The 27583-nt window shown below is 32.5% G+C and overlaps 3 protein-coding genes and 2 pseudogenes across 3 annotated transcripts; 1 reads left to right on the forward strand and 4 right to left on the reverse strand.

The window, feature by feature from the left end:
* Positions 1 to 257: 257 nt before the first annotated feature.
* On the reverse strand, positions 258 to 6528 carry SPX3 (SPX domain protein 3). Its single transcript, XM_085700603.1, has 3 exons — positions 6176 to 6528; positions 1627 to 1792; positions 258 to 1063 (listed from the first exon to the last, which is right to left on the reverse strand). Exons 1-3 carry the CDS (start codon positions 6425 to 6427, stop codon positions 693 to 695), a joined length of 789 nt encoding a protein of 262 aa, XP_085556729.1. The 5' UTR covers positions 6428 to 6528; the 3' UTR covers positions 258 to 692.
* Positions 6529 to 7925: 1397 nt separating this feature from the next.
* On the forward strand, positions 7926 to 9674 carry LOC146927309 (uncharacterized). Its single transcript, XM_085707057.1, has 4 exons — positions 7926 to 8141; positions 8589 to 8805; positions 9029 to 9148; positions 9451 to 9674. The coding sequence occupies exons 1-4, from the start codon at positions 7926 to 7928 to the stop codon at positions 9672 to 9674; spliced, it is 777 nt and encodes a 258-aa protein (XP_085563183.1).
* Positions 9675 to 9713: 39 nt separating this feature from the next.
* LOC146927310 (uncharacterized) lies at positions 9714 to 18816 on the reverse strand (annotated as a pseudogene).
* Positions 18817 to 19474: 658 nt separating this feature from the next.
* LOC146927311 (uncharacterized) lies at positions 19475 to 20421 on the reverse strand. The gene is made up of 2 exons (XM_085700616.1): positions 20308 to 20421; positions 19475 to 20210 (listed from the first exon to the last, which is right to left on the reverse strand). The coding sequence occupies exon 2, from the start codon at positions 20172 to 20174 to the stop codon at positions 19866 to 19868; it is 309 nt and encodes a 102-aa protein (XP_085556742.1). The 5' UTR covers positions 20175 to 20210; positions 20308 to 20421; the 3' UTR covers positions 19475 to 19865.
* Positions 20422 to 20498: 77 nt separating this feature from the next.
* Positions 20499 to 23329, reverse strand: LOC146927312 (uncharacterized; annotated as a pseudogene).
* Positions 23330 to 27583: the final 4254 nt, after the last annotated feature.

Below are 27583 nucleotides of genomic sequence, written 5' to 3' on the forward strand. Positions count from 1 at the left end.
ATAAGTGGAGGATTCCGAGTCATGGTGTTCAGCCTAACAATTTCGGTATTTGGCAATTTAGCTATTTAAATGTGTATCTCTCTTCTTTAACAAACTGCAGGTATGATATTTAACTATTGAACAAAATAATTTGGTTTAAAAGTCCTATTGTTGTCTTATTATATGTCGGAAAAATAGAGATGTTACATGAGCTTAAAATTAGTAGAAAACTATACACTGAAGCTCACATTTCTTCTGAAATACAAAAATCACCAACAGAAAAATACATGTTTTTTATTTCTTCTGTAACTACATAGAAAATCAATACATTGACTATATCAAACCAAATATGATGTAATTACCAAAATATTTAATGACTAAATATTTAACCTAGAAGAGGCTTTTGTTTTCATCTCAAGTAATCGACATGTTTCTTAATCAAAAGGGAAATGTAAATTAACATCAACTAACTACCATGTGTCCGTCCCAAGCAAGATGCTCGGTTGCTGAGTTGAGGTACATCGAAGGAGTAATTACGAGAAGGTCGAGAATTTAAACTATGAAAACTAACATAACTACTAAAGTTTTCTTATCGAACACAAAAAAACAAAAAAAAAAACGCGTCCTTGAAAACGTGTTACATCCTAGTATAACTGTATCAAATGTATGATCAAATAGTTGCGACTATCATTATCATCGTCAATATTTGGATCCTAAACAATTGGAACAGCAGCATTAAGCTGAAATAATTGGATGAGATCAGAATCTGGCAAATTGAGAGGAGGCAAAGAAAATGCACTTTGTGTTGAACTACCTTTTCTCATTTCTTGCATTGTAAGTAAAGCCGCAACCGTATTTCTGAAAATTCCTTCACCAGCTACCACTATAGCTTCTTTTGCTTCTTTTGCTCTTTCAGCTTCTTCCTCGACCGGAAACACTGCATCGATTATGGTTTCACATTCCTTCACGAGTTTCGATATTAAATCGGTTGTGAAAAAGGGTTGCTCCAATACTTTTTGAATGAATGGTAAACGAAGTAGACCTCCTGTCCTCTTGTCATACTTTTTCAAAATTTTAGCCAGCCCTACAAAAAAATCAATGTGTTTTGGTGATTGTGTGATAAACATGATTTTAATTGAATAAATAATTAGATTTCATAAATTTGTTTTCACTATGGTTGAGTTTGAAATAAAGCAATGCATATTTTAGTGAAACATGTTTTTACTTTGAAAACGAATTTGATTCGAAACATGGTGAACATTTTAGTGAATAGCCTATTTAGTAGTCTAGAAAATTATAGGAGTCTAACCAAAAGTACTAAAATGATCGAGAGGTTTTAATTTTATCGATCATTTCAAAAAGAGCGATCCTATTTAAACCAAAAACTATTTTCACGAAACCATCGCGAATAAACTATGTGCGTTGGATCTTGTTTTTACCGGAAAACATGGGTGTGTTGAAGTAAATGAAAAAGGTCCACTACAGTATAATTACACAGTTGTGATGTATCCGCAAAAAGTTTTTCGTGAGAACTAGCATTTCCCTTTCGAAAATTATGTATTTCAAGACCAATTAGTCGTGATAAAATTGAACTAGAAATTGTACTCTCATGTATATTTGGGTAATTTTTAAGTCAAAAAATTGTACCTGTATAGTTAATGTTGCTATAGTTTACTAAGAGAACCATTTCACCATGAAAATCAACAATAGCTTTTCTAATTTTTTCCATTTCCTCCTTATAATCTGCTTCTGAAGGTTGACTACCATTTGGTCCCCATAAATCAACTACTCTCTTGATTCTATGTTGTACTTCCTGCACTCAAAATCCAATTGTAAAATCATGATCATAACCAAAATATTCATTTTTCAATTTTCTTTATGATCATAAGATTGATGGTAACCTATCTCCATGTGAGAAACACAACACTACAACATACAAGAAATAAATAAACTATGAAGGATAATATTTTGCTTTTTGGCATTGACTAACTTATAGCAGATAAACTCGCATAATCAAACGAACGATTTTTTAAAATGTCGTTTCACTCATGAGCATAGTTTTTTTTTTTCTTCACGAATTTATAGTTTTTGAGATGCTATCTCAACTAGAAAATTGTTGCTTATAGATCAGAACATCTCATCTAAAACAAAAAACAACCTGAGCATGTAATGATAGGAAATAGCAAGAACGTAGGTGATAAAGGTGCATGAGAAATTATGGGCCAAAAATATGATGAGCTTTGTGTGAAGTCGTTGAATAGTCCAGGTGCATATGAAGCTTATGGACCACGTATATCTCACAATTCGATAGTAACGTTCTACAAAAAAAAAAAAAAAAAAAAAAAAAAGACTGAAATAGGTTTGAAAATTGCTCTTCTGACTTCAAAAACGTCATATTGATACAAGAAAATTACTTTAAAGCCCCCAGCGGTAGTAGGCAGTTAACTACCGTTGGGGAAACCGGCAATAGTTAACTGTCGCTGGCCTCAGCGGTAGTTAACTACCGTTGCTTTTTCCCCCCAAAACCAGAAAACCCTACCTCCTATTCACTCATCACCTTACCTCATTATAAATTAATGTACTTTACGTGTAATGTGTTGCATAATGTGGAAAATATGACGAATTTCAAACAATTGTGAAACGTTAACGCATTATCGGTTTTTGTGTAATGTTACCGAATAATTGATAAACTATGAAATGTTGATGTTTGTGATTGTTGGATGTTGTTGTTTCGGTTTGATTTCAGGTGGAATTGACGTTTGAAATTACAGGTACAAACGGCCAAAATGGCTGGAAAAACCATTGCAGACTGCACTGGTTCTGTTTATTTGTGTGAACGGCAGTTAACTGTCGCTGGTGCCAGCGGCAGTTAACTGCTGCCGGTTACTTGAGCGGCAGTTAACTGCCGCTGGAGGCTTTTAGGTAATTTTCATGTGTTATTATGAACATTTGTATGTCAGAAAAGCAATTTTCAATAGGTTTAGATGAAATCAGCACCTATATATTTTTACTTTTATAGGACAAAATTTTGTTCGAGATAAACAGAATAATTAGAATAATATTTCCTTTTTAATAATTTGTTTTTCACAAACAAGTTCACAATAGATATCAAATCAAAGATTTCCCTCAAAAAAATAATTCATCCGGATTCAACATTTTTTTATGCCCTAAATATATTCCCTCATTCCTCTTGAATTTGGATGATATGATAATTTCATTTTCCGTAAATAAAACATGTGTTTTCAAACATGTGTTTTGAATTTGGATGATATGCATAAAAAAAATATGCAAGGTCCGGTGTTCGAACCTCGGTCACCACCAAAAAAACTTATATTATTTTTCAAGTAATGGAGTATTGTGGCAATTGAAATAAGCTCCATTAAACTTAATTTTTAAGCTCCATTAAACTTAATTTTCTAACAATAATGTGTACCCAAAAATAACTATATGAACCCCATAGTTTTAAGCAATTCAAATACAATGTTTTTGACCCATATATTCGGTGGATCTTGCATTTTCATTAACTTTTCCGCGTGATCTATGCCACTAGCTACTACCAGTGTAAGAAATCACTAAATTTCCAACCTAGGAAGGTACATTTACAAAATTTTCAATCTTTTCTCTCTTTTAAGTTAGTAATATTCCAACGAATATTCGTTAAGCATAATGAGTATTTTCTTTTTCTCTTCACATAACTCTCCAATTCAATGAAGAAAATAAATATGAAACTAGTATTTTCTTTCTTGATTGTTAAAAGATTATTATGCAAACTCATTTAACCGGTTCAGCTCAATCATTTATTAATCAAACTAGAGATATTTCCTCAAAAAAAAAAAAACTAGAGATTATTTTTTTGTTTTGGTTAAGTGTAGCTTAGTGGCTAGAGCTCACACAATTTAATTGTGGAGAAGTGGGATGTCCGGGGTTCGAACCCCGACCCCTACAAATAATATGTAATATCTCTACCAACTGAGATTTTATATTACACTCAAATATAAAAAGGATAATTTTGGCAAATTAGATTAAAAAACAATAACATTAATAAAATAATTTTTTCCTCTAAAAAAAATTAATAAAATAATTTAAAAATGATAAACTAAGTTTTACCAACAAAATTTAAAGTACATACAAAAAATTCTCGTGTTGGGCACAGGTCTCAAATTAGTATATTTGCTTCCTTAACCAGTGCTCCGGGGGCACCGGTCAACATTTTCCTTTTTCATATGATAAACAATGAAGGCAGGGGCGGATCTCTATTGAGACCCCAGGTGCCGTGGCACCCCCTAATAAAAAAAAAATTGTATATAGTAAACTAGTATAGTACCCTTGAGACACTTTTAGTTCACACTTGTTTTGTCTGAGTCTCTCTCTCGGTACCCCCTCTCCTCTCCATCCTCACATATCAAAACGCGATTCTCACTTCTCATGTTGGTATGTAATATATTTGGAGCTTTAGTCTCGTGTTTGAGCTATTGCGGTGATATTTTTTTGGATGAAATTGTATATAACTTTACTTTTATGAATTTCAATTATAATATTTAGTTCATATTTACCGCACCCCCAATATTTTCGGCAAGATCCGCTACTGAATGAAGGATCTATGAATGTGCCATAAAGAATCTATAAACAAAAGCTAAAACTTGTATTCTAAAATGCAGATAATATATCCTTTTAACAAAGTTCTCCATTTTTTAACTTTTTATTTTTATTCTTATACTACTAACATGTGCTCTTATCTGGCCGACACGTTGCCAGTTTAACACAACTTGTGTCTTATTCCATAATCCATGCAGTTTTACCGTAATAATCATTAAAAAATATAATTATTGAGTAGGGAAAAAAAACAAATACATACATATATACTATCTTAATATCTGCTTTTTTTTTTAATAACTTAAAATGAAATTTATTTAAAACACTAAGAAAAGAAATGCTAGGCTAGGAGACTTAAAAAGCAACATACAAAAGAAAAGTGTGCCGCTTAATATCTGCTTATTAAGAAAATACTATCTTAAAAAATTGCTAAGATCATTAATTTCACTTTATTACAGCAGAAAAATAAATTATTTTTAGTACCCATGTGGTGTTGATCATTTTTAATTAAAGAATTCTTGATTATAATAAGAACGATATATTATTTCTTAAACGAATGTCTTTTGTAATAAACCTTATATTAAAGTGCTTAGTTGTTTTCTACCCAAAAAAAGTGCTTAGTTGTTGAGTTTAGAAGTTTCTACCCAACCCATTTTTAAAGACACAAATTTCCACAAGGGAAGGTATATTTACACAAATTTCAATCTTTTACTCTTTTTAAGTTAATAATATTCTAACGAATATTCGATAGGCATAAATGAGTAATTACTTGCCCATTCAATAACGTACGATACTTAAATTTTCTTTCTTAATTGTTTTACAGAAAAATGATGTATCATGTATGTATTGAAATGACATAAACATCTTTACCTAAACAATGAAGATTTTAATAAGTTGATGATGAGGTTGAAGAGAAAATTAGTCATAAGAAAGATAATGAGGTTGTAAAAGTTTGTAAAAGATGGTGTGCTATAAAGAATCTACGTGTATTTTAGACCGTGAGATTCGACGATCAAAACTCACGTCCAAACAAAAGCTACAAATAATAGTTTCGAACTGGACAAGTGTTTAATGCTAAGACATAATAATACTAGTGACATGTAAGACATGATAGAAGTGACATGTATTCTTGTCTACCCGACACGTTTTCTCGTTACTCATGTCTTTATTGGACAACTCATGCAATTTTATAGTTATATATAATAAAAAAATATTGAGTAAGAAAAACAAATTCATATATACTATCTCAATATCTATTTTATGCAATTTTGAAAAAAAAAATACTAAAATCATTCATTTCACTTTATAACAAAAGAAAAATAAATTATCATCAATAAGCATGTGATGTTGATCATTTAATTAAAGAATTCTTCTTTTTTAAGGAATAATTGAAGAATTCTTGATTATTTTTAGGAGAGATTGTTTCTTAAACAAGTGTCTCTTGTGAGAAACCTTACATTCTAAGTTATCAAAAAAGAAAGAAACCTTATATTTCAACTTCATATTAAATTCCAAATCTTTAAAAAAGAATATTTGGATGTCATTTTTAATGTAAATAAATGAGTATCACTATAGTAAAAAATACATAAAAATTTAGTATTACCTTATGTCGGATAATGAAATCCTCCTCTTGTTCCATGAAGAATCCATTGAACTTATCAATCTCATTGTTCAACAAATACATAAACTCAGCCTCAGATTTTCCATACCCAATTGAACCATTTAGCAATGATGTTGGTGCTGCTGATATAATAAGTCTCAATAGTTTCTTCAATTCCTTATATGACAAAAATTTGTCTCTCCATTCTGGCAAAGTATCTTGAACCTGTTGCTTGAGTCTCTTCCCAAATTTCATAATGTTACAAAAAAGGAAAGAAAAAAAAAACCTTAACCTAAGGAAGAAAAAAATGATAATTTTTTTTCTATTGCAAAAATGTGGTTTGGTTTGATATTTGTGAGAAAAGGGGTGTACGGGGGTTTTTATTGGCAAAAGGTTTAGTAGAATATTAGGAAGCATATGCTTAGCGTGTGATAGAGTGGCGGTTTAGAAAAGAGTATAAAAGGGTAAATTAAGATAGGAGCATGAGAATTCTTGGGAAGCATATTCTGTTACTATAATGTTATATGGTCATATTTAGGACCATGACTTTGAAAATTAATTTTTTTTCCACTTTTTCTTGGTGGCAGCTCAACGTGGCTTGAGTTTAGTAACCAAACTAGGGGAACAATGGAAAGTGAGGTATGTGAAGTGGGTCCCATCAATTACTCATTTGTCATATCATAGCTACGAATTTCCACCGTCGTATAACATTGGCTAGTCTCTCCGTTAGAGAACATATTAAGCATAGTATGGTATTGACTATTTTTTGTTGGGGAACATATTAAGCATGCAAGGTGAGTTTATGCCTCCAAATCAAATTTTCTGTATATGTAAAAGTTAAAGATAAAACCTCTAATCATTTGGTTAAAGTATTTAAATCTTTGACAATTAAAATCAATTTATTGTTTGTTACTCTTTTGTGATTAATTTTTCTTTCAATAAGTTTGTGTCCTTTCAAAACGAAAAAAAAAAAAAAAAAACTTATGTGTCCTATGTGAAAATAATTATTTAAATAAGAGTAAATTACATTCCTCTCCCCTCTAAGATGCTTGAATTATACTTCCCTCCTCTCTTATGTTAAAATATACAATCTCCTCCCCTCTTATTCAAAACATATTAGAAAACTTTTCACCCCCCTCCCCTAAGAGAAGCTTGAATTACATTCCCCTCCCCTCTTATGTTAAAAGCTTGAATTACATTCCCTTCCCTCTTATTTTAAATAATAATAATAATAATAATAATGATCCAAAGGAATCAACGTTACTTTTATAGCTCTAATTTCAAAGGTTGATAGCCCTCAACGCCTTAATGAATTTTGTAACACCCAAGGTTGACGAGGGTGGAGAGTGGTCCCCGGTGCACAAGGCACGACAATGAGCTGCTCCTGACAGCTTCTAGACAAACCGAATCACACCGGAGTAAGAGGGAACCTGAGGCCGTGTAGGTATGGGACTGCATGGTTGAAGGAATGCTTATAAGAATTGTTTGGTACTACCTATATCAACAAGATACATCTTCTTTTTTGTAGGACATTTCATAAGAACTCCACAGTTAAGCGTGCTTGACTTGGAGTAGCTTGGAGTAGTCTTTGGATGGGTGACCTACTGGAAAATTTCCCGGTAAGCGTACGAGTGAGGACAAAACACGCTGAAAAGACTCGTGTTTGTTTGTAGGGTCACTCGGCAATGCTTCAAGTCATCTGGGATGTTACAATTTTCGTCCTATTTCTTTTATTGGTTGTATGTATAAAGTGATGGTGAAAGTCCTTGCTAACAGATTGCGCCTTGTTATTGGGAGTGTGGTGTCGCATGTTCAGTCAACTTTCATCAAGGGAAGACAAATTTTAGACGGTATCCTCATTACTAATGAAGCGGTAGATGATGCCAGGAAACTCGATAAGGAGATGTTGCTTTTTAAAGTAGAATTCGAAAAAGCTTTTGATTATGTGGACTGGCATTACTTGGACAATGTTATGAAAAATATGAATTTTTTAGTCATATGAAGCAAGTGGATTTTAGAATGTGTTGGTTCAGTAATAGCCTCAGTATTAGTTAACAGATGCCCAACCGATGAATTTCATTTTGAGAGAGGCTTAAGACAAGGTGACCCTCTGTCACCTTTTCTCTTTCTTTTAGCAGTGGAGGGTCTCAATGTTTTAATGTGGTCATTGGTTGATGCGGGTCTTTTCCATGGTTACTCGGTTGGGTCGATCTCTCCAGTGCACATCTCTCATTTGCAATTTGCGGACAACACTTTAATTATTGGGGATAAAAGTTGGGCCAATATCCGGTCGATGGGAGTTATGTTATTATTATTCGAAGAAGTCTCTGGCTTAAAAGTTAATTTTTAGAAGAGCATGTTAACTAGGGTGAATGTTTCTGATTCGTGGTTGAATGAAGCATCTCGGGTTATGCAGTGCAAGACCGGTAGTATCCCTTTTGTGTATTTGGGGATTCCTATTGGCAGGGATTATCGTCGGTTAAGATTTTGGGACCCCCTCCTTGAACGCATTAATTTGAGGTTGTCTAGTTGGAAAAGCAAGAATCTTTCATTTGGTGGTCGTCTGATCCTTCTGAAGTTTGTCATGTCTTCTCTTCCGATTTACTTTCTTTCCTTCTTCAAGTCCCCCACAGGTATAATCTCTTCTATCGAATCTATTTTTAAAAGATTTTTTTTGGGGGGGGAGGTGAGGATCTTAGGAAAATATCTTGGGTGAACTGAGACTCTTTTTGTCGGAGTAAAGAGGATGGAGGGTTAGGTGTTAGGAGGCTGAGACAGTTCAACTTGTCGTTATTAGAAAAATGGTGTTGGAGGATGTTGGTTGACAAAGATAGGTTGTGGTATAGTGTGTTGAAGGCTCGTTACGGATAAGAAGGGGGCAGCTTAAGGAGGGTGGTAGGTTAGGTTCTTCTTGGTGGCACACTATGGCGGGTATCCGTGATGGTTTAGGCATGGGGATGGGGAGCTGGTTTGACGGTAATATTTTTAGGGCGGTCTGAGATTGTATAAGCATTTTTTTTTGGACGGACAAGTGGTTAGGTGACGTCCCTTTGTGTGATAGGTTCAGTCGTTTGTATGTTTTGGCTGAAAACACATCGTGCACGGTGGCAGAGATGCATCACTTAGGGTGGGATGAAGGTGGAGAGGCGTGGAAGTGGAGAAGAAGGTTATTTGCGTGGGAGGAGGATCTTCTCGAGAACTGTTGCTTTTTGTTTCATAATGTTGTTTCGCATGATGGTGTTAATGACCATTGGAAATGGTTACTTGTTGTTACAAAGGTTTCTCAATCAGCGACGTTCATCACTTGTTTACAGCTACAAAACAGAACACTGAGCGGGTTGTTACAGCTAATGTTTGGCTCAAACACAACCCTCTCAAAATATATTTATTTGTGTGGCGCCTCTTTCGCAACCGTCTTCCAACAAAGGATAACCTCATTACAAGGGGCATCCTTGAAGCAGAAGCAAATGTCTGCGTAGGTGGTTGTGGTTTTGAGGAGTAGACGGATCATCTTTTCATTACTTGTCATCATTTCAGTCAGCTATGGACTCATATTTGTAGTTGGCTCGGCATATCTTTGGTCGACATTGCTGCCACTCGAGACCATTATCACCGCTTCGGCCAACTTGGCGTTTTCCCTAGACAATCTCATTTGTTCCTGAAAATCATTCGGTTCACATGTTCTTGGACGATCTGGAAAGAAAGAAAAAAATTGAATATTCAACACAATTATTTGGAGCTACATCAAATGTTAGAGAAACTCGAGTTGTTTAAACTATTTTTTTGTCCTTTTTTTCTTGTTTAGTTTTAAAAAGTTTAACGGTGGAACTCGCATACACTAAATGCAACTATTTTTTCAAAGTTAAGCATTGGTAAAGAGGAACATTTTTTTTTTTTGTAAATAAGGAACATTGCTTTTGCAAAAAAAGAAAAAAGAGTAAAGAAGAACATCGTCAATTAAGAGAGATACCAACAAAAATATCATAAAACAAACATAAATTATGTGTAAAAAAGGAAAAAGAGATCGATGTCGTGATTAATAAGAGATCGTCTTGTCTCTTGTCAAGAATGAAAATGTTAAAGTTGGGGAAAAGGTGTCATGTGGGATGTGGGGGGAATAGGATGATTCCTTAGAATCTACTTGGAATCGCCAATGAAAATGGAAAATGTGTGCATTCATGAGTATTATTAAAGTAGTAATAATAACAATAATATCTAGACTTTGGCAATCCTCGAAAGAACCAAATGGGGATATGTGGATTTTGAGCTACAAGGCATTTGGGCAAAAAAAACTCTTTAGGACTTTAGGGAGGATAATTTTGGAGAGGAATAATGACTTATAATTTGAAGTGTGATAAAATGTTTTCAAAGATGAATGAAATGTTTCTAAATTTTTTTTTTTTTAGAACATGTTTCTAAAATATATGTTAAAATATAGACTTCATCCAAAATTTTCTCGTTCAAAACTCTCTAAAATCCACACACTTTTACATGTTGTATGGATCATGGTTATGGACCATGAGAAATATGGTTTCAACTTTCCATTGCATGGGTCATGAAATCCCTAGCCAATCAATTCAAACGCATCTCATCAAATTTGAACTACTCACGTTTTGATTTGATTTCTTATATCTATTTACTACGGTAAGTTCTAACTTGATATATTTTGTATCTATTATTTTACATAATTAAGAGACAAGTCGCTCAATTATAAAAAAAAAAAAAAAAAAAAGTTACTCAATTTTAAATCGAGTGTGTTTGCATGACAACAAGTATGATGCCTCTAGATGATCTTGATCCATGAAAGATAATTCAACCATTTTGTGTCGTGGTGGTGGGTATGGATTTTTATATTCACATTGATCTAAAAGAAATTAAAAAGATCAGAAATTGAACAAAAATATTGATGAATATACTTTATCATTTAATCGAGATTCCTTTTTTTTTTTAACAAATAGAACTCAACTGAGTATATAAATTTTAATTTTCATTACAAATAGAAAATACATTGAACAACACAAATTCTATAACCGGTCCACAACGATGAATATGAGAACAAACTCATAACATTCAAGTTAATAGAATACAACGTCAACATGACTATAATTATAGTCAAACCTATAAATACGACAAAATTAAAGTGTTTGCATTGCTCAAATTTTCATATTTATAACGTTGAAGACGTCAAAACTACTACATTAAATCAGAACTAATATGTTGATTTGAACGGAAGGAACGCCGCATCAATATGAAAACTAAGTGGGGCACAAGTACAATCTATCAAAGGCATGCCTCATGCTGTCTCTTTTCCAACAACAAAAGATGGCATGTCGTCTAAAATGCTCAAGATTTGGCAGCTTTTGTCATGTTGGGTTTAACTTATTTGTCCTAATGTTCATAGTCTTACGAAGTCACCTTTGTGATGAAGTTACAATATTAACAACAACGAAATTCAATGCTCATTGTTTCTTATAATTCATAGATTTTGAACAGATAGAGAAGAAAAATGGAAAGTAATAAGGATGTAAAGAACAAGACAAGGTCTTTTTAGAAGGACTATTTCAGTGGTAAGGTAGTTTATTCTTGGGAATAATTCTAAGGGATATATCTTGGTATATTCCTAAGTGTAAAATGATGCTTACACGACAATTCAATATTCTTGCGTTTCTTTTTCTTAGTTTGGTAAACTATACTACTATTGTATTTCTCCTTTCAAAAAGATAGTATTATTGTATTTCTAAATAATGTACGATGATTATACATAGGTTAGAAAATTAATACTATCAAAATAAGTACATAAGCTACAATAAAAAATAATAATTAGTCTTATAAAAAATAAGAATATATATAATGATTAAAAAAATATAAACACAGTATATTTTTTAAAATAACATTAGTCTTATAAAAAAAATTAATGATTGAGTAAAAAAATAGCAATAAATCTTCGTGAGCATAATTCAATTAGTAAGGACATCACATTATATATACTGGCGAAAAGACGGGCACTCATGTGCCCGTCTTTCCGCTCTTTTTATTCCGCTAACGTTTGAAAATTATGAACGGTGTTTTTTTTATGAAATTTTGATTTTGATTAAAACTAAAAATATAAATGTTTGTTGTTTTAAAGTTATGACAAATCAAACTAATCATGATTATCTATTTCACCAATAATATAACAAAAAAAATATAATCTAAATTCTTTTTTAATGACACCAACAACAATCTTTATTATCTTTAAAAAAAAAGCAACAATCTTTATTACAGAAAAAATTGTTTAAGGATATAATTGGGATAATGAAAAAGTAAGTATAAATATAATCATCTAGTTTGTTACACTTTTTAAATGATAAAGGAAAAAAACCAGACATATATATGTACTCATATCGTATTTGTTACATTTTTTTAATATTTAAATTTATTCTTATCTATTTGTTACATGTGTTATTTGTATTGAAAGTTAAGGGCATTTTTGGAAAGAGAAAATGACAGCCCAAAAGAGCTGAAAGAAGTTGTTTTCTTTATATATATATATATATATATATATAGGGTTTTGCTAGAAGCCACTCATGAAGGTGTCTTTTAGCAAGCCACACCTCAAGGTGTGATTTTCACTTTTTAGTTATAACTTTGCTAAAAGACACCTTCATAAAAATTAGTTGGTGTCTTTTAGCAAATGCTCATAGAATAACTTGCTAAAAGACACCTTCATAAAAGGTGTCTTCTAGCAAAACCCATATATATATATATATATATATATATATATATATATATATATATAAGAGCTGAGTTCGAATCCCGGATCCCCACTTATTTATCTTAATAGTGGATTCGATTATGTTACTTGAACAAAAAATAACACTACTGATATATAGTTTAAATTAAAAAAGATAATTGTAAATATAATAGATTAGTTCATATCTCTCACACACACACACATACATACATATATATATATGGGTTATGTTACAAGACACCTTCATAAAAAGTAGTGTGGTGTCTTTTATCAAGTCACACCTCAAGGTGTGATTTTCACTTTTTTAGTTATAACTTTGATAAAAGACACCTTCATAAAAAGTAGTTGGTGTCTTTTAACAAATGCTCATAGAGTAACTTGATAAAAGACACCTTCACAAAAGGTGTCTTCTATCATAACCCTATATATATATATATATATATATATATATATATATATATATATATATATATATATATATATATATATATATATATATATATATATCAGTTTTGAATGACGTGAAACTAGTATTCAAACCAATAAAAAATTGATTTGTTCGACTTACTTTGAACCCAAATACGAAAATTAAATCAATTTAATTTGATAGAATTGAATTTTCGAGTTCATCAAATTATTAGTTCATATATATATATATATATATACACACACACACATCTACATACATATATACACATATATACACACACATATATATATATATGGGTTATGATAGAAGACACCTTTTGTGAAGGTGTCTTTTATCAAGTTACTCTATGAGCATTTGTTAAAAGACACCAACTACTTTTTATGAAGGTGTCTTTTATCAAAGTTATAACTAAAAAAGTGAAAATCACACCTTGAGGTGTGACTTGATAAAAGACACCACACTACTTTTTATGAAGGTGGCTTGTAACATAACCCTATATATATATATATATATATATATATATATATATATATATATATATATATATATATATATATATATATATATATATATATAGACACATATATATATACATACATATATATATATATATGTGTGTGTGTGTGTGATATGAACTAATCTATTATTAAATCAATTTAATTTGATAGAATTGAATTTTCGAGTTCATCAAATTAGTAGTTTGGTTTTTACATACTCCCACACAAGGTTTTAAATAACGGTTGCAGTCGTGTTAAGGTTGTCGCAATTTCGGCTGTAACGGACACTGCGATATAAATAGCGGTCTTTGCAGTGTGAATTAATCACAACATTTCACTAAACTTATTAAAACCATTTATATTATCATATAATGTATAATAAATTATATTAATACTTTTTCCCATTATTATAACATGTTTAAAGTAAATATAATAATAAAAATAGACTGTCCTTGTGAGCTTAGCTCAGTTGGTATGGACAATGCATGCAAGGTCCGGGGTTCAAACCCCGGCCACCACCAAAAAAATAATAAAAATAGACTACATTTTGTAAAACTACATTTTGTAAAGATAGATTTAGTAAAGATAGAATGTTTGACAGATTGAAATGAAATTAACTAATAAATAACTATTCATAGCATATCTTTAAACAAAGTTCATGATCAATTAACTACATTTAGTTCACATCATAAGAAACTACTAATACATTTGAAAAAGTCTAATAAATACTTATTGAGTACACCACTAGTCACCACATGGTAGAACGACGTGCAAGATCATAAATTCCACTATCACCTTCATCATTGTTATTTCCACTTTCTCCGAAGACATAATCAAACAATCTAGAACTTCTTGGTGGTTCTATTTGTTCTTGGTGGTTCTATTTGTTGGTAGTCACATGAAGAATTTGTTGATGAGTCATGGTGGCAATTCGTAGGAGGTTGCTTATAAAAAGGTGCATTTGGGTTTGGCATATATGGATAATACCCATGTGATATATAAGAAGGTTGTTGGTAATATGATGGATAATTACCTTGACTACCAAAATCACCAAATGATTGTACTCCACTTGATGAGGAATAATCATCTAATGGAGTCTCTTTGCGCCTTCTACTTTTCCCACGTCTTCCTCGAACTCTGTTACTACCACCAATATTAATCATATCAGCATGTGAATCTTCTTCCATTGTAGGAGGCATCAAATTTTGATCACGCCTAACATATGAGTCTTCTTGAAAAGAATTAAATGACCCTTCATTTATTCCATGACTTTGTTCAGGATTACCATTGCCATGACTACCACCACTATTTCCATCACTGGGTGGACTTAAACCACCATCACCACTTTGACTAGGAGTTTGACCTGAGTTTGAGACATCACCACCAAGTATTTCATCATTCTCATCATCTGAATCAATAGGGTGCCACTCTAAATTTGGGGTTCCATCCAACAATGGTCCCTCTCTTTTCTCAATCCATGGTGACAAATAGTCTTCTTGAAATATATGATCAAGGTTGATGGGATTAAAATTTTTTGCAATGTCTTCCTGACTTCTTCTCATGGTAGTCCTCATTTTCATCTTCATGTTGTAAAATGTAAAGACAAGTTTTTGAAGCTTTTGATACTTTAGCCTATTTCTTGTCTTTGTATGTATGTAGCTAAATGTACTCCAATTTCTCTCACAATTTGAAGCTGAAGTTGTTTGGCTAAGAACTTTTACAGCTATGCTTTGAAGTTCAGGAGCACAAGATCTATACATCAACCATCATTCAGCTATATAAAAATTTATATTAAAAATTAGCATATCCTTTCATATTTTCATGTCAACTACCACAAAATATAAATCATACATATCGGGTTTCATTTGAGACCATGCTTTTTGAGCTTGTAGAGTTCCAAAAGTCTCTAACTTATCTCAAAAAAGTAATAACTACAATGATATATATACACACACACACACCATATAAGTCACCAAATGAATAATTTTGTTTCTAAAATTTAGTATTAAATTATATATGTATATAACATGAAAAGATGTATCACCTGATTTATGGCGTTTATTTGAATATCAACATTTGACTCTATTTTGGTTATTACTTTTCTAGTTCCTTCCATGGTTTCCTTAGCTACATACCTTCCATGGACTAATCCAAATTGAAATTGTGGATTGAGAAAATAACCTTTAGAGAAAATGGATAAACATGTAGATACAAATTAATAGTTATACTTCTAAGATAAATACCAACATGTAATAAATAAATTAAACATGTAGATACGAACCCACTGAATGCAGATCAGAATGCATGTAAATCCATCTTTTGTCAATGATTGAATTGTAATAGGTATTGTAACGACAATTTTTCTCAATAGCTTGCTTGGCTCTATCAATTTCTTCATAAAGAAATCCCATTGTTGGTTTATCATCCCCATCCACCAACTACAAGACCTTAACAATGAGTTCAAATACCTTTAGTATCTCAGTTGCCTTATTCCAGAATTCCTTATCCATCACAAATTTTTTGCTTCATAAGCAACTCCTCTTAATTTGTCTTTTCCGTATTTAGAACTTTTGTATTCGTCAGAATCGAAAATGTCTTTCAAAGCTTGCTTCTCTTTAACAATTGATTCAAGTTGTAAAAATTACGTAGCAAATCGAGTGATTGCTGGACGAATAAGTTCCTTATCATTAGTATATTTCTTCATCAAACTCATTGTCCAAATATGGTTGTATATAAACAAAGTCACCATTTTTGCTTCCTCAAGCACTTTATGGAGATTTGACTTTTTTCCCAATATCTTCTAAGCACAAATCCAAACAATGAGATGCACATGGAGACCAATAAAGGTGAGGTCTTTTCCATCAATTTCAAACCAGATGCTTTTAGTGTTGCCTCATTATCAGTGACCACTTGGAAAACATACTCTTCCCCCACCTCTTCCACTATTTTGTCAAGCAAGTTAAAGTAATACTCGGTGTTTCTACTAGGAACATCAGAGGCATCAACAGACTTTAAAAACACTGTTCCATGACTAGAATATACTAAAAAGTTCATGATATGCATGTGGTTTATTCCGTTTGTCCAAACATCACACATTATAGCCACTCCCCTCTCTTCCCAAAATGGTTTAAATTCTCCTATATATTTTTGCATTTCCGCATATTCTTCATTCAAGTATACCTCTAAAATCTCATAAGGAGTAGGAACTTTAACACTTGGACCCAACTTTGCAGCTTCAGCTAACAAGGCGTGTAGCCAAGGAGAAGTGCTCAAATTCATATGCAGACGCTCATATACTATCAATTTAGATAACACCCTTTCTAAAAGCTTTCACCCTTTCTAAAAGCTTTCTCGCAGTTTTCATGAATCCCGTAGGAACTTTTGTTTGCTTCATACTCTTACTTCTCTCTAGATCAACATCTACATTTCTCATTCTTTGTTGAAGATCATGCCTCTGATATTGAGATGAAGCTCCACCACTACCACTACCAATGCCACTTCCAAGAAACTTTTGTCTATCTTCCCATTGTCTATGTGATGTCATACTTTCATGTGTAGCTTGTCTTATATCATCCTCTTCCATCAAATCTTCATTGTCATCATTGCAATCCCCTCTTAAGGTTGCGACAAATTCTTCCTTTCTTTTTCGTTGATAATTTTTCTTTGCTTTTTTGTCTAATATAAGCTTCATCATACTTTCTCTAACAAAAGTTGTAACACTAGGACAAACTTTGACTTCTCCTATCATGTGTGCAAGATGTTCCTTCAACCGAGTAATTCCACCCGTTATTCTTGTTTGACATAATTTACATTTTATGGTGTTTCTACCTCTACCCGGCCCAATGTTAGCAAAGTGCCAACCAACAGCATCACTTGGAGCATTTTCTGCTCTATCAATTGGAAATATTTCTTCACGTGTTTCTTCTCTTCGGGGCATTGTTCAACCAACCTACAAATAAATGTAGTTCTAAATTATTATTTTTATGTATAAATTCACAACTAAAAAATAAAATAAAGGTTTCTAAAATAAATTATTACCAAAAAAATATTTACAACTAATATATTTTTAAAAATAAAATAAATTTTTCTAAAATAAATAAAAATAAAACTTCATGTTAATGGGTTTAAAGAAAAATATTAATGGGCTGCTTCATCAAAATAGCTTTCTAAAAAATAAATGAAATAAATAAAAAGTTACAGGAACCATACTAAAAATACTCTAATCTAACTCCTCTATCATTTTATTTTACTTTTAATCACCAACAAAATCACAATCACAACACCATATACAATCAAAGTTCAAAGTTCTAACATCAAAGTCCTAATTTTTTCTCTAAAATTCCATTTAATATTTGTTACCCAAATACTTAAATTAAGAGGTTGAGTTGAGAGTGGTCAATTTTAAATTAACTTGAACTTAATAAATAAGAGATGAATGCACACTTTTTTTTTGTTTGAGTTTAATAAATAAATATATGAATAAACAAATAAATTAGAAAAGCTTAAAAATATTTAGTGGTTTAAAATAACTCTATTTGAAGCTACACAAAATCAACGATCTAAAAGTAATTATTATTATTATTATTATTATCCAGTATTGAAGAGTGAAGCAAACGTGTGTAATGTAACCAAGTGAACAACAACATAAACCTTATTCCCTAAAAAAAAACACAAACTTGATCTCAAGAAACGGCAAACGCACACAAGCAGCTACAAGAAAGCAGGAACCAAAGAAACGGCAAACGCACACAAGCAAGCAGGAACCAAGAAATAGAATCGCACAACTACAAGAAGCAATAGAGAAGCATGTTTGTTTGTCACCACCAGAAGAGTAACACAAGAGAAGAGAAGTAAGTAATTATGTTTGAGAAAGGTTGAATTGAAAGTGAATGAGGATTAGGATAAAATTCAAATGCCTGAATTTTTGTACAAAAAAGATGTTGATTTGATAAAGATAAGATTCAGATTCTTCTATTTTGTAAGCGTAGACTATGTAGTCTTGTGCTTTTTTTTTTTTTAAATTTGAGATTCGATTCCTTCTTCTCCTGTTTAAATTTCTGTATTTTCAAGTCTGTAACGGAGTTTCACGGCAGTAACAACGTTCCATAACAGCTGTACGACGATTTTTTTGTGATTTTCATTCTCAACATTAAAAGGTCCAAAAAGGATCACGTTGGCTGCCGATATCGTTTTGTAACGGCCGCAATCCCGGTACCGGGCCGTTTTTTGAAAACTTGCTCCCACATGTCCTTTTTATAAGAAAAATTTATTGTTTAGATTCATTGAATAAATAATGTATTTCATTTACAATATACACCAAATATATCATTTATTCAATGAACTTAAGAATGACTTATTTCTTATTAAAATGAACGGAGAGAGTACCTAATAATGACGTTTTTATTGGTGTAGTTCATATATGTCAATATTTTTATTAGAAATTTGTGCTTGTATCGTATTATTCAATAACAAAATCTCAGTTGTCAAAGCAGAAGAGCGGCGCGGCGCAGCCACCCCAAAAATTGACATGGCGCGGTATGCGGGCGTGTAGCAGGCGCTATTTCATGACGCAAACATTAATATATTTAATACTAAAATACTATAATGTTGAAAAAGAAATACTAAAACAGCTTAAATATATATTACTCAAAATTCATAATGTATTCATAATTTGAAATAAAACATGTCTTATGCAAAACATAAGAACATGCTTGCAAGAAATACTAATAAAATTCCAGGTAGCCAACCCTTTAAGCTTCTAAAGCTTAAAGTAACAAAAGTACTAAACATGAAATAAAAGTTCAAATTCAATAATCATGAAAATCTTCATCATCATTTCCACTTCCACCATCATTCATGTGATATGCCTCATCCCCTTTCTCTTCAATATCTTCCTCTTCATCCTCTTTTTATTCACCCCCAATCATTAACAAACTCTGGATCATATTTGTCAACTATTACTACTTTCTTTCCTTTTCCCTTAGAAACTTTTTCCCCTTGCTTTCCCTTTCCCTTTCCATTTCCCTTAGATTTTTATGGGGGCGGAGCTGCAGGAGTTGTAGCAACTGTTGTTGCCTTCTGCAAAGCTGCTTGGCTCCTAGTGTTGAATAAGGGCTCGGCAGCACCAGTCGCCTCTTCAACATCTAGCCAACCTAAATCATCATCATCATCATAAACAACCTCACTTTGACCATCACGAACATGAACTTCATCTCCCAATAACCATTCACTACCAGCATTAATTTCAAGATCATCCATGAGCGCCGGATCAATATATTCATCAATTTCACTGTTTTCCTTCAAAGTTTGGTTATACTTAACAAAAACCAATTTTTGCAACATCTCATATTCAAGCCTATTTCTTTTCTTAGAGTGAATCTATTACAAATTATAATTTAAATGTTAGTTTAAAATTTAAATGATAGATGATTACGAAACTCTAAATATAAAGAACTTAATATTATCAAGGACGTACATGCTCAAAAGTACTCCAATTCCTCTCACACCCAGATGCGCTACAAGTCAAACTCAATATTTTAATAGCAAGTAGTTGCAGATTTGGTGTTTTTGATCCCCACGTCTTATACCACTCAGCTGAAATGCAATTAAATTATTTGCATAAACATATAAAATTTATCATGTGACTAATTATTTACGAAATATCAATCACTTACCAGGAGATGTACGCTTATCCTCTTTGTGCCTTATTGCTTCTTCTAATCTAAAGTTTCCCGAACCAGCCGTATACTTTGACAAATCTGCATGGATGTCATCCAGATTTTCAGGAGAAGAACAAAGCTTTCTAATGCATTCATAAAGGTCATCCAACAATATATCATCATTATCCATTTGTGGATTGTTGTAAAAGTGTTTCGGATTCAGATATGTCCAGCTACATGCAACGGATGATGTAGCTGAACACTCCACCTTTTGTCAACAATATCAAGGATTGGTTTGTACTTGCTTTCATTGTCACCGAAGTTTTTCTTAATTTGATTCCTTACATCCACTGTTGCTTGATATATGAAACCCATTGCAGGGATTTTTTTTCATTATCAACTAGCCTAAGTACTTTTAAAAGAGGCCTCATAACTTTAAGAGCATAAACAATATCATCCCAAAATGAGACTTGAAGAACAATAGAAGTTGCCTTCCTAGCCTTGGCTTCATCACTCACCTTTAAGTCCGACCACTCTTGAGAAGTAAACATGGTTCTAGTTTCTTGTTTTAGGTTGTGCAACCTTTGCAATTGAAAAAAGTTTGTTGCAAACCTTGTGACTCCATGTCTAATCAACTCCATTTCATCTTTCTCCCTCAACAAATTCAAAACCAAAGAATGGTTATAGATGAAATGGACAAGACTAATTCCTTGTGCTACAACCTTCTTTACTTTTGGAATCTTTCCAATCTCTTCTAGTATTAAATCTACACAATGTGCAGCACATGGAGTCCAAATGATTTTAGGTTTCGAAGCTTAAAGAATGTAATGATACATGTTAGGTTTTTAGACATGTATTGTCTGCATTTTGCTAAAACATTAGTTCTAGCAAGATGTCAGACACGATGTCTTAACATGTTGGTACGACATCATAGCGTGCCTTGTTCCGCTTACTTGGAGATTCGTTTTAAACGTGAAGATTTTCATGTATTATCTAAAGATTTGTTTCACGTGAAGAGTTGACCAAGAAAGTGTGGTTCTAGAAGCAGAGAAAGGCAGTTTATACTTAGTTTATTCCTTAAGAATGTTGTTATAACATTTAAGGAAACATCTTATCTTCTTCAGAATATTTGTGCTGAATTATCGTGATTCAGCTGATCCTTAGCCGGATTTGTGCATCAAGCCCATTCAGCAAGCATTCTATATAAACAAAGACAGAAGACCTAATTGAGCACTGAAGCCGCAATTTGAAAAAGAGTCTTTTAAGGTTTTAGTTTGTCGTTTGTTATTTGTGAGCGACTCTTATATAACTTTGATATTAGAGTTGGACTTTGTTATTGAGTTGTAAAACTCTGAATCTCTCAAATCTTGTAAGCACGAGGTGATTCATTGGCTAGGAGAGTGTCTTCGTATTTGTTAGTATTTCAAGGACGATCACTGGTTTGTGATTAAGAGGAAGTGGGAAGGGGATCTCTCATATCTAGGACTAGAGAGAGTCTTAGGTAGAAATTGCAAGGGTAGTGATTAAGTGAGAAGTTAGTAGGCTGGTGAAAGCTTTTATGTATGCTTCGAATTGATACTACTATAGTGAATTTCATTCCTGGCTTGGTAACCCCTAGATGTAGGTGAAGTTGCACCGAACTGGGTCAACAAATAACTTGTGTCTTTTAAATCATGTTATCTCATTAAAATATTTATTTGTTATTACTGTTATCCTGAAGTTCTGACATCTCACGGGACATCTGATTTGTCATAACATTGTGTAACATCTGTTATACCTACGTGCTGGAATTTCAATACATAAGATGTTTGGCATTAAGTAATTGAAGGAAATATAAAACCTTACCATCCAAAACATAATTGCTCCCGTTGTCGGTAACCAGCTGCACAACACTGCTTTCGCCAATCTCCCCAACAAATTTATCCAACATCTCAAAAATTGCTTTTCCGCTTTTCACATGTGAGGAAGCATCGATACTCTTAATAAACATAGTACCTGCCGGAGAGTTGATTAGAAAATTAATCAATGTTCTTCCTTTTGTATCGGTCCAACCATCAGACATTATGGAACAACCGTATTTTGCCGCTTCTACCTTGTTAGTCTCCAACATTTTATGTGTATTTTTCAACTCTCTATTAAGACATGGTTTTCTCAACTCATGATAGGAATGAGGCTTCAAGTGAGGACCATATTGACCAATTGCTTCAACCATCAATTTGAAACTTATTGGTTTTGCACATTGAACGCAATTCCATTTATGTAAAAAAAGCGAGTTATATACTGGTTAGCCTTTTCTCTTGCTTCCTTATCAAATTCTTTCACATTTGTTTGCTTCCCTTTTCCCACTGTTACCTAAGGTTTTTGATAGAACATTATATCCAATGGACCTTTTGTATTATCCTTCTTGGCAGCTGGATTACTCCCCATTTTAGTCCTTGGTTTTTTCCCACTTACCAACCTTCCAATCTCTTGAAGTCGTGTTGCCTCATCGTCATCTTTGTGATACTCATTAGAAATGGATTTCTCCCTTGCCAATCTAGCTTCTTCACTAGCTTTTAAAATCAATTTCACCTCCTCATGTGTCTTTGTGCAAGCTCTAACATTTCCTGTCACTCCCATTTGATGTTGTTTGGCCCTAGAAATTCCTCCATTAGACTCCAACAAACAATAATCACACGTGACTTTTTTTGTATTACTCTTGTCCCTTAAACTGTTATACTTCCATACTATGTCAGGAAGGGATGGTTTGAACAACTCAACAGAGAAAGCAACAGATTGTGCAACATTAGAAGAATCACCAGCTTTAGATGATGATGGTGCTGCTGAACCGCTTGCCATATAAACTACTGTTCAACAGAATAAAATTTGAACATAACAGAGAGGTAGAATTAGAGTGATGATATAAGATACATAATGTTTAAACAATATTAAGATACATAATATTTGAACAAGTGATGATCAGAATGAGTTGTAGTTAAGGACAAATGATGATATAATTTTATGAGCAAGTGATATAAGATTTGAACAGAATGAGAGGGAGAATTTGAATTTTGAACAGCAATAAGATACATAATGTTTAATCAAGTGGTTACTGAGTTGTAGTTAAGGACAAGTGATGATATAATTTTATGATTGCACAAAAAATATCAAAAAAACGAAGAAAAAAAATAGATGTTGATATTCTGGGTAAAATTAAAAAAAAAAACACAAATGGAACAAGCATGTGATGTTGAATGAAGAAAGAAAAAGAAAAACAAAAGGTAAAGATTGAACAAAAGAACGAAAAAAATAGATGTTGAATGAAGAAAGAACAAACCTGTGAAATAAATGAAGAGAGAACAAAGATAAAGAGGTGAAGATATGAACAAAAACAATTGTGTTGTTGTTGTTTTCTACCCAGAAGCAGTTGTGTTGTTGAATTTTACCCAGAAGCAATTGTGATGTTGTTTTGTACAATGAATAGGGGTGGGAACAGGCCAGACCGTCCGACAGGGGCCTACGGCCTAGCCTATTTAAAGCCTAGCTCGGCCCAACTCATTTATTAACAAGGTCAGGCTCAAGCTTTTTATAAGGTCTATTTAATTAAACAAGTCAGGCTAAGGCTTGCAAAAAAGCCTATTAGGCCCATCAGGCCGGCCTATTAAGCTTTTTATTATAAAATATTTTCCATTATTGATATTTTTGAAGTTTTTTTTCTTCATAAACACAAGCCTTCATATGATTGATTATTTAGTAGCTGATATATTGGTGTGATTAGACCTTCATAAGAATTCATCATTTAGTAGCAAACTTATTTATGTGTTTTAGGCCTTAATAAGTTTTGGCCTATTTAAAAGTAGGCTTACATGTGTTGTCAGGCCTTAGCATAAAATAGGCTTTCAGACTTCATCAGGTCTTTAAAAAGGCCAGACCAAACCTCGAAACTAAGCCTATGATGGATAATAGGCCAGGCTCAGGCCTATAATTTTTGAAGTATGCCAGGCTTAGGCCTTAAAAAGCCCGTCCCGGCCTATCCCATTTCCACCCCTAACAATGAATGAATGAAGAGAAGAGAAGAGAGCGGTTGTTTCACTTTCATAATGGATGGAGAAGAGAAAATAGGGTGTCAAAAATTACAATTGTGTCCCTCCAAACGGTGCTTAAGTGAGGGGCAAGTTGGTATTTGTGCTCCGAAACAAAAAAAACGGGCACTTTGACCCACTTCTGACCCGCGTTGCGCCACCGAAAAGCGTCTGCAAAACCCTATGTGCCCAAACACTCTGTGTCGGAGCGCAGAAACGCGGCTGGTTGATTTTGGCTGCTCCGCGCAACGATTGCACCGGTAGTGGCCGCAATCGACAACAGAGATAACACTAATATCTCATTTCTTTAAAATACATGTTTTACATAGTAATTAAGTCCCTAGAATAATTGGTTGTTTAATAGAGCATTAAGTGTGACTTAATCGTAAGACCTCATTAAAACATAAGGACATTATTCTTAAAGTATCGGTAGTCAAACTTTATTGTGAAGTGCGATAACACTAAAGCAAGAGACTATTATATGAGTAGACTGATGACCACATTTCACGGGTCATTGATCAGTGGGGCATCTAGAACCTTGGGCCAGGGGTGCAGACTTATTAATTATATATTTGTGTGTGTGTTTGTGTGTGTTGCTAATTTACACCCACCTAAAAAAACTAAGGTGTAGCTACACTCATCTAAAATCATTAAGGTATAAGTTAGCAATCTACACTCATTTGATTATTTACACTATTTTTTATAAGTTTTCTCAAATTGTTTGCACCCACCTCACTAATTTACACACCCTTTTATGTTTCAAATAAACAATTGTAAACATGGAAAGAAAGAAAACACAACAGCATTATTTTAACGAAAAATCAATTTTCACTTGTGTCTTTTTAGTTAAAAACATTACTTTTTTTAGAGGAATTCAAAACATTACTTGAATACAAAAATACTTCTTTTTCTTTTTTATGAACCTTAGTGTGGTATTATAATTTTGTGTAAAATATCTTATAAATATTATTTTGTAAATTATAGGGTTTAGGGAGCATTTCTGCTTCAGTTGAAGGAAATTCGTTAACTGAACAAGATGTTGGGGAGTCTAACAACGAAATATTTGCCTGCAATTTCAATGTTGCTACTATTGTAGATAGTATAGCTGATTTAGACAAAATCAACTTGAAGGAAATGAGCATCGAAGAAATAACGAGGTACCATTTTCCTGACTGCGAAATTGCATTTATGTTCTACAATTGGTATGGGTGTTTACACGGATTTGCTGGAAGAAAGAGTAGGGTTGTTAAGAATACTAATGGCCTAATAGTTCAACAAACTTTTCTTTGTCATAGGGACGGTATTATGGATGATATGTATAACAAATCCATTAGTAGTTAAAGAGAGCATAAATCTATTAGTAGGTGTGGTTGTAATGTCAAATTTCAAGTCCATATTGATTTTAACAGTGACCGTTGGTACATTAAATATTTTGATGATGTACGTAATCATACTTTTTTAGATGACAAGTATGAGTGATTGTTACCAACACATAGGAAGATCATCGGTTATGACAAATATCAAATGAAAACAATGAGAAAATCTGGAATTCATACGTCACGCATCTATGATCATTTGGCTACACATGTGGTGAGTATGAAAAATTAGGTTATAAAAGAAAAGACGTGTACAATGAACAGTTTAAAAGGTACATTAAATATTTTGATGATGTACGTAATCATACTTTTTTGGATGACAAGTATGAATGATTGTTACCAACACATAAGAAGATCATCAGTTATGACAAATATCAAATGAAAACAATGAGAAAATCTGGAATTTCTACGTCACACGTCTATGATCATTTGGCTACACATGTGGTGAGTATGAAAAATTAGGTTATAATAGAAAAGACGTGTACAATGAACAGTTTAAATTGAGGGCTAGTAAGAGTTTTGATGATGATAATGCACTTGAATTCCTTAAAGTGATGTGCAATAGAGATGATATGATGTTTTGAAAGAAAGCATATCATGAATGCAGATGGAACACTTAAGCATTTGTTTTGGTGTCTTGCAGTGAATAGTTTCGATTATTCGTTGTTTGGTGATGTGTTGGCATTTGATGCTACATATCAGAAAATAAAATACAATACGACGTTAGTGATTTTTTCTGGGGTAAACCATCACGGTCATAGTGTTATTTATTGTAGTGCAATCGTTGGCGACGAAACATAAGAAATCTATGTTTGGCTTTTGAAATTTTTTTGTTCCAACAATAGACGGAAAATATCTGATGTCTGTGATAATCAACAGTGACTTGGTTGGTATCATATCCGTCTTGACACTAGTTTAAAATTAAAATGTTTTCACATGTAAAAAAGATATAATATATTATTTATTTATTTTTGTTAAAATATATGATTTATTAACCAAAACCCTAATATAACACGAGAGAAAGAAAAGAAAAGATGAAGTTAACGTTATAAATAAAAACCTAGTTTAGTGTTCTGTTTGTGTGCGTGTGTGAAACAAGTACACATGTCATGTTTTTATGTTTTATTTTATAAACGCAATAAGGAGGGTATGCTCATCATCGGTTGTGTATGTTTTCTTTTGAAACAAGTACACATGTCATCTTTTGCATTTCTTTTCGATGAGGTTTGCTTTTGGTCTATAATTTTAATCTCGTCTATGTTGATGAAAACATTTTGGATAAAAAAAATTGTAATGTTAGATCAAATTTGAAACATTGTTGAAAATAAGTTATTTTTATCTTAATTTTAATGTTGGAAACAAAAACTGTATTGTACTACATTAGTTTAATTTTCATTTTAAAAGTTAAACGAGGAAAATCAAACCACATATTTTTTTATCTTGTGATTCAGATAATTCTCAACATTAAAACCAAACTAAACCAAACCACAAACATCTATAATTTCAACAAATAAGATAGTAAGCATTAAAGAAAATATTGAAAAGAAAGTGTTGGTACCTTTGTTTTTCATTTGACTCCATATATTTTCTTTTCTTACAAAAGATTTTATCAGTAACTAAAATAATTAAATTAAATATCTAACAACGACGACAAT

The sequence above is a fragment of the Medicago sativa genome, chromosome 4, assembly GCF_051527215.1.
Source record: "Medicago sativa cultivar Bolivia chromosome 4, Bolivia_mono, whole genome shotgun sequence".
Taxonomy (NCBI): Eukaryota; Viridiplantae; Streptophyta; class Magnoliopsida; order Fabales; family Fabaceae; genus Medicago; species Medicago sativa.